Source organism: Cinclus cinclus, chromosome 4 (genome assembly GCF_963662255.1).
Source record: "Cinclus cinclus chromosome 4, bCinCin1.1, whole genome shotgun sequence".
Taxonomy (NCBI): domain Eukaryota; kingdom Metazoa; phylum Chordata; class Aves; order Passeriformes; family Cinclidae; genus Cinclus; species Cinclus cinclus.
Window position 1 is genome coordinate 34707902 of NC_085049.1, and position 12043 is coordinate 34719944.

At 42.3% G+C, this 12043-nt stretch overlaps 1 protein-coding gene across 1 annotated transcript in view; it reads right to left on the reverse strand.

Annotated features, from left to right (window-relative positions):
• Positions 1-4401: 4401 nt before the first annotated feature.
• Positions 4402-12043, reverse strand: part of CFTR (CF transmembrane conductance regulator) — an 83970-nt gene continuing 76328 nt past the window's right edge. The window contains exons 24-27 of the mRNA XM_062491074.1: positions 9168-9257; positions 6516-6688; positions 6079-6184; positions 4402-4608 (exon numbers count right to left, since the gene is read on the reverse strand). Coding sequence (XP_062347058.1) covers positions 4402-4608; positions 6079-6184; positions 6516-6688; positions 9168-9257 — 576 coding nt within the window. The remainder of the gene's footprint in view (positions 4609-6078; positions 6185-6515; positions 6689-9167; positions 9258-12043) is intronic.

Genomic DNA, 12043 nt, shown 5'->3' on the forward strand with positions numbered 1-12043 from the left:
TCATCAGCAACAGCAAAACCAGCAGGCCTGAGGCACATCTTCCTGTAATACAGCTCAAGTGATTTACAAAATACATCAGAAACCCTCCAGCTTTTCAGTAGAACTGTAGAAGCAAAACAGCCTCTGGTGCTGGAAAATGCATGGAGAAAGGATGAAGGATCACTTTATTGGTTGTAACTCTGGCTAAAGTGATGTTTACGATGGTCAAACCATAGCTAAGAGACTTGAGAATTACTGAGTAGGCTGTTCTTTAAGAAACTTGAAGTGACTTAAGGGAGCACAAGGTATGGTGGCTGTAGCATCACTTAGAAACCTCTGGCTGCATTTTACAAGGGTTGTATTTTGAGGGTGAAGTGAGCTCTGGGGAATGAGCTTAGTATAAATACTGTTTATCCTAGGAACAGGAAATTTGGTTTAGAGAACATGGGGGTTTGTAAAGGAAATGTGTTACTATATTGCATTACATTGCTTAATTTGCAAGATGCTTTTAGGCAGCAACTAATGGTCCATTAATGAACAATTGTACATCAGTTCTGAAGCAGCATGGGGTTTTTTTCCAAACGTTAAATCATAGCCAAGTAATTATAGACCTAAAATACCAAATCTATAATAGAAAAGTGGGGGGGAAAAATAATCACCAAAACACTTTTTAGATAAACAAACAAATTATATGGTTCTGAAAATACCTCCAGAAATTAACACCAATTTAGAATATAGGGAAATGCTTTAAAAGTCCCTAAGTTACTAAGACATAACTTAAGTCTGTTGCTTGAACAGGGTAGATAGAATTCAAAAAAGCATAGAGGCTATCAGGTGTTTAACAGCTCTGATTGTGACAGCCTGAGAGATTTGAGGCTTGTGCAATGGGAGGAGGTGGATTTTAAGAAAAACTTTGGAAATGGATATTTAATGAATAAAGCACAGCTGGTAAGACACCAGTTAAACAACTAGGAAAGCAAAGTTGTTTGTTGGAATAGCAGGCTTGTTTGACTCTAGTGAGATACTGAGCAGTTCCCGCTAATGACGATTATCCAGCTACTTTGTGTAGTTCGTTTGTATATGAGATTTATGAAAATGGGTAAGTGTCCATAGTTCAAATTTGTTTAGGCTATCTTTGCTTAGCCTTTGCTCTCCCAAGAGCTTCTTCGTCTGTACTAGCAGTGTGACCACCCTTCTCCACTGTACTTAAGGACAGCTACAGAATCTCTTTTCAGCTTTGTCTTTCTGGTTGCTTCTTTGCAGGCTGCAAACTTAAATCTCCACATGTAGTATTGAAGTCAGCACACTCTTCTCTTTGGCTGAATGTTGTACACATCCACATTTCTGTATAGGTGGATTTAATGACAGTGCTTTGGCAGGAATATTTTTTATATCTCTTTTGTTTTATCAAATTCATACAAAGCAAAGGACATGAGAAGAAAAATTCCCTTAAGTAATGCTCACCCTGTGTTTATGAAGGTCACTGTTTGTTCTTCCACTGTTTATGGCCTCATTTGCTTCTTTTTTTATTTTCTCCCTTTCCTCTTGTGCTCCATTTTCCATCACGAACAGCATGTGCAACTTCCCAGATTAGTTTCAGGCAAACATCCCTGGGAGCTGTCACCCCCTGACAGCAAGTACTAGAACACTTACTCTAGAAGGTAACGTGCTCTTCTCAACCTTTGTTGGGAAGAAGGCTGTGTCGTCCTCTTCATGGAGGCTGGTAATAGCCTTCTGTTCCAGCCTGGACTCCAGAGGAGGTGAAGTAGTGGTTTGCGACTGAAAGAAATAGCCCAATCTTCTCTCAGTTGCCCTGAGAGAGCAGCATCTTTCCTGGGCTCTTTGGGACCAGCAGAGTGAAGGTGGTAGCTGGGCACTGACAGCAGAAGCTGCTTCGGTGAATGTTGTGGCCCAGGGTGGGGGCAATCAGTCAACTGATTTACTTTTCACGTCAAAGTCCTCCTTTGAGTTTTTGTGTCACCTGCTTCCATATGTCCTGTCTACTACGTGCTTCTGCTGTGTTTATGTTTTCTTTCCTGAAATGTATCTTTGTCTGCTGAATCCAGCTTACCTACCACCTTCTAACTCTGACAACGACACCAAACACGAACGGTCAGTTGCACAAGCTCTGAAGCATGCACTGGTTCTAATCGCATGGTGGTTCTTTTCTGCTGATCTTTCTGATCATCTTGTTTATTTAGATAATAAACTCCCCCACTTGGTGCGTCTGCTGTAACTCTGAGTAACATCCTGAAAAAGAGTGACCCTTGGCACGCCTCCTTGGACTTGGCCACACAGCAGCAACCCTGGCCTCCCAGCCAGGCTTGGCCACATACTCTGTAAAGACTTGAACAAACGCAGAGCTGACTAAGTGAGAAAGGGGACAGACAGTGAACAGTTTGAGGGGATAAGGGGAGTGGAGATGGGACTCAAAAATGATGCTACTTCAATGCACAGTTGGTTCTCCTTGTTACAAATCAAGCAGAGTTTAGCGGCAGAGAAACAGTGACATGGCAAAATTGAGACCCAAGACTATCCAAAATGCTCTGTGAGCAAGAGACATTGCTTTGTGGAGAAAAACAGGTGGCTCAAGGAGCTGTCCCCTGCAGGAAATAAGGAAAGAGACCCAGGCAAGTGCTAGAAGATAGACAAGCATAAAAGTACACTATGAAGAGCAGGGCAGGAAAAAAATACATTAAAAAATCACCAAAAAAAATATTTGCAGAAAAAATGTGCAGTGAAGGCCAGAAGGTAGGCAACGGGGGACAGAGCTAGAGGGAAAGCAGCGTGATGCAGAGCGGGGCAGCCCCGGAGTGAGCTCCAGTGCGTGCGGGCTCAGGCGGACTCAGCGGAGCAGCCCGGGCCAGCCCGATAGAGTTTAACCCAAGCCTTGCTCCTGGCAGCTGCAGGGCTCGGGAGGGGAGCGGGACCCCGGGCTGAGCGCAGCCCGCGCTGCAGCGCTGGAGGCCCGCAGCACCACCTAGTGCCGTCCGAGGCAGCCCCGACAGTCATCCCATCCCATCCCAATCCCATCCCAATCCCATCCCATCCCACCCCATCCCATCCTCCGCACCCGCAAACAGCGCGGAGCGGCTGCTGAGCGTCGCGCCCATGTCTTAGATAGGCAGCAATGACTGAAGGGCAAGCAGCAGAATCAGTCCACAGTGCTTGCCCCATGGGGGAGGGGGCGGTTCGTAAAGTGTCGTAGAGGCAGTTTCTCTTTTTAAAAATTTATTTAAAGAAAAAAATAATAATCTAAACCACCTGTATGTCACTAGAATAGTGCACAAAGACAGCATTGGACAGTACCTGGCCAAACTCTTGGGGCTGCCCTCGTTTTCAATAGCTCTAGCATAATGAGACATCAAAGTCTAGTAGCAAAGTATCCCTGCAACAATCCAAATATAAAACCTTTTGTACAAATATATTTTCTTTGTAGTACGTAATCACTCTTAAAATACATAATTTCCTTAGCAAAATTTGCAACAATATTAAAATAAATAAAACATCCTAGAGAATGTTCAGTTCCATAATAAAACTGCAAACCAGAAGAGTATAAAAATTAATTTCATTATTAAAGTCTACTTCCGAGAGGTTTTTTTTTTGTTTTTTTTTTTTTTTTGTTAGGCTAAAGTAAAAAGTATATGAAGATGCCAGACCTGTGCAAACTACTATCACAGGTCCACTGCCAGGAGTCCTACCTTTACCTAGACACTGATGTCAGCCTGCACTCATCCAAGTGTGAGTGTGTGCAGGGTCAGATTAACAGTCTCCTTGGTTTTAAGAGGAAATACCAGTTCTCCCTTAACTGTGGAGACATGACAGATGTTGATTGGCTTCCAAGACAATATCCTCTCTTCCTTCATTTTCACCTATGCACGTGGCATTTGGCCTTTCCTGCTAAGCTGAAATTACAGTTGCTGCATGGAAAACAAAGAGGAGGAAGTTTTTTGTGTGCCTTGCTGAAATTGTCCCTTAATTCATTTGCAGGAAGTGAATCCGCAGAAGTTTTTTACATGCTGATTTTTTTTTTCCCACCAAGATTTGATTACTTTTTTCACATTCTTCGTGCTGTCTAGTCCTCTGACCCTAGCAAGAACATTTCTAAAAGTTTTCTGAAACAATTATGTCAGGCTAGGCAGGTTACTTCTGCTTGCCATCTCGTTTGTACCCAATCAGAGCAGCTTTCCAAAGGAAATCTGGTTTCACCACTGTAAGCGGCAAAACCTCAAAGAATGTACTAACTTGCACATGATTAACCACAGAAGGGAAGCAATTCCCACATGCTCATGCAGTCGCTGCAGTAAACAGCCTCCTAGAAGGCAGAATTTGTGCATGGCTGAGGCAGGTTCAGAAGTGCTGGTCCTGTCATCATGGGGCACTGCTGACCATTCATGCCACAGAGGGTCTCTGCACTGCATCTCACAGTCTTGTCTCCTGCACTTCTTCCTCTGTCTCCTCCTGCAAGGCAGTGATTTGGGGTCGAGGTTTACGTTTGCTGGAGTTTCTGTGGTGTGCTGGGAGTAGCTTAAGGCGCTCGGCGTGACTGATGGCCTGCCTGAAAGAGCTCTTCTCGTTCAGCAGCTTCTGAATGGATTCGTACTGCCGCAATTTATTGTCCTCAATTACCTGGAGAAATATCACCCCGTTAGATAGCAGTGGTGGTGCTGACAGAATTCAGCTAAAGTAACTAACTGAGCATGGAAGAGACATGAAGACATGGCAAACATCTTCTAACAGAAAAAGCCCAATTTACAATTTCTAATTTCTAGTTTGCAGTTGCTAATTACAGCCACAGAAATATAGATTAAAACTTGAATATGTGGAGAAGGTGCCTACTGCCCAAATTACAAAGTGCTGCTGGACTGGCTGGTTTCTCTGTGACTTGGTTTTAACTCTGAGTCCCTTTGCTGAAGTTTCCCAGTGCCTTGGCATTTCCCTGGTACTGCTAGACCACCTGGTTAAGAAAGCGTTAATTTTTTTTATCGCAGGCAGAAGAAGAAGGCTGCCAGCAAGGTGCCAGGCTTTCTTTGCTTTCTTCTCACCAAACAAGGAAGCAGTGCTCACCTCTGTTTGAAGGAGACAGGAAGTTTGCCCTGTACGGTTGTGCCAGACTCCCCTGTCAGACAGGAGCCAAGCAAAAATCAGGCTCCTTCACTGGCACTGCAGTGTCAGCACATCTCTGGTAAGGGCACAGGTCTGACAGGAGAGAACTTTAAGCATCTCTGCTGCTAAAACATGGTCTGAAGGGTGAGAAGCCTTTTCAGAGCAGACGCTGCCTGCCTGCTAGGGCTCTGCTACCACAGCAGCTGGGGGAGAGACTGAGTCCAGCACACACAGAGGAGCAGCACATCCAAAAGGATGTACAACCTGCCTACTGACCAGCCTGCTCTAACTCCAGGCACTGTTCCTCCCGCTGTGCTAGTGCACCCAATCAAATAGACATCGAAAACCGTGTTTCACTCTGCTAATAAAATTTAGATGCCCTCTCATAGAAGAGTGAAAAAAATACAGAGAGGAACATAAGTTTTAAGAATGATTTACATAACTTGCCTTTTCTTTACTAACCATTTTTATGTAACAAAGGAAATACCTCAAGACTCCAGTAATTTGTCCCCTTGATTACACATGTAAGGAATATTTACATAGCTTGTTGAAAGAAGTCAGCAGTTCTGATCATCACATCACTAGGAAAGTCCTTTTCCCAGCAGCCTCCTATTCCTCAAGTGCAGCTGATTCTGCATTTGCAATTGTAAAACTCTGTGAGATGCTGAGATTTTTCTGAATCTCCTGAGTCAATCAAAATTATAAAGCACCTGGATCAGCAGCTGGATAACCTACACAACTTTCCTTCTGGCTGAAACTTTCCTTCTTGCTCCTCCAGAACACGACCCAGCTCATCTGAGCACAGCTTATCTGGGACAGATCAGGTGAGTGAGCAAACAGGAGCCTGCTGCAGTTCTGCCAGTAGGTAGGTTGCTCAACTGCCCTGAATGACCCCCATCAATCCAGAAAACATCATCACTTCCACTTGGTGTGTTTTGCATGTTCATCAAATGCAGTGAGACAACAGTAAGTGAGCCTATGAGAAATGCTCACCAGAAATCTCTGGCACTCCAGCATTGCCTCCAGCCTGTGCTCAGAGAGTATCACCGTGCAGTTGGCAAACGCGTGCTTCAGGGTTTTCCTGATCACTTGGGAAGTTCTGAAAGGCAAACAAACACTGGCATTCAGCCTGCAATGTGCATGCCCATAGCTGCACTGATGTGTCACAGCCTGCCTGTGGGCTGTAGAGCTGCCATGCAGGGACACAGCTCTGCGGTACCTCGGCTGCACCTCTGCTGCCCAAGTACCATCAGCCACAGAGGAAAGCTGCAACCCGGCCTCCCTGATGCCCTGCACAGATTACCAACATACATTGCTGAAATCGGGTTTAGTAATAGGCCAGACAAGTTACAAAAGATCTCCTTAGATGGTGCTGCCTCACAGGTTTTCTTATTCCAGGTTACAAAACAGAACAAATGAACAAAACATACACAGGGTCCAGGTGAGCACTTGGTTCATCGAGCAGCAAGATTTTAGCTTTGCTGAGGACTGACCGGGCGAGGCACATCAGCTGCTTGTGGCCATGACTGAGGACACAGCCTCCATCCACAAGAACAAAATCAAGCTTGCCTGGAAATTGCTCTATTACAGACTTCAGCCCAACCTGCCAGAGAAACAGAAGACACAAAAAATTGGCAAGATGTAATTACTGCTGACTGTGACAATCATTTACATAGTTGTAAATGCTACAGAATGTGATTTTTGGAAGGAAAACAGGCCTCTTTGGTTACTAGGACTTTAAAAATAAATTACAAAAATTAATATGCTACATTATAGCAAGCAAGAAAATAACCCTGGTCACCACCCCTGCTGTCTCTACAGGTCTGACAGTGTTTCCAGGTACTCCTCCTGCTGCCCCAAAGGTCTTGTGCACTTTGGTTATATTAAAGGCACGAGGGGCTTCCCCCTGGTACTGGTGACAAAGCATTTAGAGGGGTGCCCATTCCAAGTGAAGCTGCTGCCTTTGGACCAGAAACCAGAGTCCAGCCCAGGAGATGTTTTCTGATTGTTTCTTCCAGTGCTCCTCTTTACTCTGCTTGGGAGATTTACACCTCAAAGCAAAGCTTTCCAACTTCCACAGATCCAAACCAACTGTGGTCCTTGGCCTTATCAACAGAGTTTAGAGAGACATTTTTTTACAAAACATGAAAACTAGGAAATATGAGTGAGTTGCATGGCTCTATAAATCACTATAAAAATGTAATGAAACTCCAGTAATTTTTAAAGACCTCCTCCCTTGGATTTTTAAAATATTACTGATCTACAACTAATTTGCATTCCAGGGAAAACAAAATATTGGAATTCCTACAAAGTGTTTTCACTTTGCCTGGAAACCATATTAAATTGTGATGTGGGTATATGTGGTGCACTTCTGAAGAGCTCGTGCTTTAATTTGTAAGCAAATTAAGGCCAGTGTTTTGTTCCTCATTCTCTTTTGAGCACGCATTTTGTCCTTAATGAAATTTTGCATTCAATGGATGGAAAAGGTGCTTTCTTCTTAAAATTGCACAAGGTCTCTCCATGTACCCATAGGGTTCAGACAGCTGACTGCAGAAGTAAGACTTAAGCTCACAAATTGACACAAATCTGACAGATTCAAGTGCTGAAATACAGGGACAATAAAAAATGAAACATCAGACAAGGCCTTGCTCTCTGCAGTTGATTGCAAGGAGTGTAAAAATCTTATGCTGATCTCAGGAGGATCCTCTAAATCCTCAGCAGTCAACATGGGTCTGGAATAAGCTGACAGTTCATTTTCGTGCCGATCTCCCAAAGTTATGCTGACTCACTGCCACTGCCAAGCCAGATTTCAAAAGCATGAAATTGGTAAACAATCCAATCACTCCTAGTAAAAAGCATTACAGCTCTTTCTTTTTTCTATTTGCTTTGCATTCTTGCCTGTGCAATGAAAACCTCAGTATCACATACAGCTTTGCCAAACTCCTTAATGATAAACATTTCAAAATTTTTTTTTTCATGCCATTGTAAAAGAGCTTTAGCTCTTTAAAATCCCAAGCTCAATTAAAACACATACTAGAAACAATTCCCCAAAGCAGGAGAACTTATCTCCTTCAATAAAGGGGATATTGATCCACACTCAATTTTTTTCTGAGCCTCAGAGAAGCAGAGAAACAGCACTGAGCACACTGTTGCCTCTGCTAGGGCTGTGTGAAAATCTGCTGTCACACCATCTAAACAAAATGTCATGATATTATTATTTGACAGTAAATTGAATGTGCCTATTTTCCTTTTTTCCAAATGTAGGGAAGAAATTAAAAAACAAAACAAAACAAAACAAAACAAACAAAAAAACAAACAAAAAAAAACCCAAAAAAACCAAAACAACAAAAAAAAAAAAAAAAAAAAAAAAACCAAGAAAGCAAACAGACACAGAATTAACCTCCTGAACGGGAAAGGAGGAAGCTTTCAGATTAAGCCCTACACCTGTGAGCGTTTTTTGACACGTGAGACTTACAATAAACAGGGAAAATAGCACCAATTCATGGTTAGGTCTGTATTAATTAGATCATCTGTACCTTAGAAAAAGGTATCCACTTTCTAGGCTGCAGCCCTTGCCCTCCTGCAATGCTCACCTGATTTTTCCTGGGCATTACGGTCACCTCTGCAACCCATGAAGCACTGTCAGAGCCAAGAGGTGGCACTTGACAATTGCAATGCGTGGAGCCAGTGCAACATGGAAACAGAATCTGACCCCTAAGCTTGAGAATTGGAAAAAATTGTTGTTGAAACCTCAACAAAATATTAGAAGACAATTTTCAGGTTCGAAATTCTAACATTCCATGACTCTCATTTTCCATGACAGAGGAGGCTCCATGACACAAGTAGAAGAAAAGCCTGAATCCCTTGTCAGGGAGAGCTTCTCTAAGCTGGCTTCACATTGGCCTGAGAATTGAAATAACTATTTATATAAAACAAAATAGATATGGCACAGCATGACCTTTCCCCTGCACTTGTTTCCTAAGATTCTACATGAATGTAAAATATTACCATCATTTGACCTACACTGCACCCTGCTGTAAACACATCACCAGAGGGAGACAAATAACACTGAACAGCTTTACCTCCTCTGCAACTTTCCATATTTCTTCATCATTCCACTGCCCATAAGGATCCAAATTCATCCGAAAAGTTCCAGAAAATATGAACACTTTCTGCATGAAAAAGGACATAGAGACACAGGTAGATAGATAACCTGAAATATTGTATAAGGATTCAGAAATCGTGAAGCATACAGACAAAAGAATAACCTTCTGCAATTACCAGATGGAGCTAACTGCAGGTTATTAATTTTGAAACAAATATTTTTCCAAAAAGAAAGTGATTTTGAAAACACTTATATATTTAGATTTTGGCAATTATCTTAATAAAATCTTTGCCAGATTTGTCTGAAAACCAGCAAACCCCAGATTTCAGCAGTTTTCAGAGTAAAACATTGCCTGTATTGTTATGTTTAAATAAATGTTTTAAAACTGTTTGTGATTCTGGACTTCATGAAACATATTCAAGCATACAGAAAAAACATTATCAAACTAAAGTGTGCATTTCCACAATTTTGTTTGGAGAGAAAAAAAAAATATTGCTTATGTGTCAAAATTCAGGAACATTGTCCCAAGTTGTTTTTTCATCAATGAATTTCTTTTTCTAATAAACTGTATCCAAATACACATCTCAGCATCATTCTGTTCCCTGGCACTTCACCACATCCCAGTCCTATCTGTAAAGATGTTCTCTCACTGTCCCGTGAGTGGACTGTCACAGAGCACGACTGCAGCAGCAGCAGCATCCTGCTGTGTCAGAGCTTCCCCGATGGAGCTGCGGGCTGGGCTCGCTCCCTGCTCTGTCCCGAGCCCACCTTCCGCTGCAGGAGATGAGGAGGATGAGGAGGATGCGCATTTCCTGGCACTGAGAGCAACGCCCCTCTCCAAATGAAGTTTACTAGTCCATTCTGCTTTTCCCATCATTTCAGGCAAGCAGATTTAGGCAATCATACCTCAGATACATGTTTTATAGCTCAAGAAGCAGTGACTCACAAAATTAAATGTTTTTTTAATCTCTTTTTACATGGGGCAGATTCTGATGGAAATTAGATTCTTCAAGGGACACTGAGGCTGTACAGCATTTCTTAAGAAGCCATTTTTTTTTCTATTCTGTAAGGTACTTCTGCTGTTTGTATTGGGGAGAACTTGCTCCCAAAGAAATTAAGTGTCTTGTTGAGAAATATTACCATTTTCTTGCTCTTTCCATGTACATACGCAAGAAATAACAAGAGGAAAATTTGACACAATTATTTTCTTCCGTCTTTCTAAACAAAGTATTTATTTAGAGAAAACATGTTGAAATGCCAGTGATTCACAACCATGTAAATTCCTGGAGTCTTGGTAGTCAAACACTACCAAAAGCAGTGAAGGACTAGCTGTACCAGCATTAAATAAATGAGAGAATGCACTTAGCGAGTGCTATCCCAGAGTCTGGCCTGTCTACAACAATTTCCCTCTCACCCAACCTGGGAACTTGGCATTCGTTCATCAAAGTGATTTATACACACATTTACATTAATAATTTAATTATGATTCATTAAAAGTGTAAACACTGCAGAAGAAAATAAATTACATTAATTAATTTGCTAGATTAAGATATGCATACCATTGCCAACTTATTTGGTGTAAAAGAGAAGGAAATAACTAATTCAAGAAACCAGAGGAGGAAAGCAGTTGTACTGTGGTGCTGTGCACTCAGTGGGGTGGATTTAAGTGCAATGATATCTTCAATACATGGCAAACAACACACTGACAGAGCTGCAGAGCCACACTCAGCTAAAAATTAATCACTGAAGTACATCTTGTAGAGACAGCGGGGAAAGAGTAGAGTCTTTCCCTTGAAATTGTTATTGTTAATAACAGGGAAAGCATGGGTGAAGGACAGCACAGTCTTTTTCCCATGCCCTGCACTGGTGAGGTGGCGTGAGTGGGGTGACATATTTGCAGCAGGATTAGGTTCTTCCAAGTAGTGGGTGCGGTGGAAACAACAATGCTGTGGAAACAGTGTCAGACACGGGTTTGTTCACACTGTGAGCCTCGTACATTTAACTAATGGAATACGTGTTTTCACTTCTCAGTGGTAAAGAACAGTTAACTGAACAAACCAGTTTCAAAGATAGGGCTTAATAACATTCCTGCTGAAGTGCGCCAGGCAGAGCAATAAAGTTACCACTTTCTTCTGAAGCTGCTGCTGTTTCTAATAACTGTGCTTTCAAGAAGCAGGACACTAAAAGCAAGCTATTTCCAAAAGCAGGGTTGGTTTTTCATCCCCCCAAAGTAAATATTTCATTGTCTTGAATTCTGGTACTTCTCTCTCCATTTCAACACCTCCTTCCTTCCTCCCAGCTCATTAGAAACCATGTAGGGCTCACTTAAGCAAATACCATGTGAGTCACCTGGGCAGTTTGGAGTCTACTTGAAGAGAACCAGAAACAAAGCCCTCCACATTCTTAAAACCTAGAAGTCTAAAGTGAAACAAAAACACCCAAAAGTGAACACAAAGGACTTACATTGTTCATAAATATGGAAGGAGTAGAAATAAGAAGAGCATTGGAAGGGTGGCTAGATGGCTGGGTAGACTGGCAGCAAATCTGGAATAATTTCCTTCTCTGTCACTTGTTCAAATTCCCACAGGATGACGGTGGGTGTGATTATACAACAAATAGTTTCTTAGACCTGACATCCACCCACAAGCAAAACATTAGGAAACATAAATACGGTCCACCCCAAATATTGCAAATCAACCCTTCTGTAGGGCATGAATCCCCAGTAGTGGCTACTGCCTCTGTGTATTGTTGTGTGTGGCAATAAGCTTCCTAAGTAATTTTTGTGGTTTGTGGAGAATCAAGACCCCAGAGTACTAAGGAAATGCTTACAGAAGAGTTAAGGATCAGCTGACA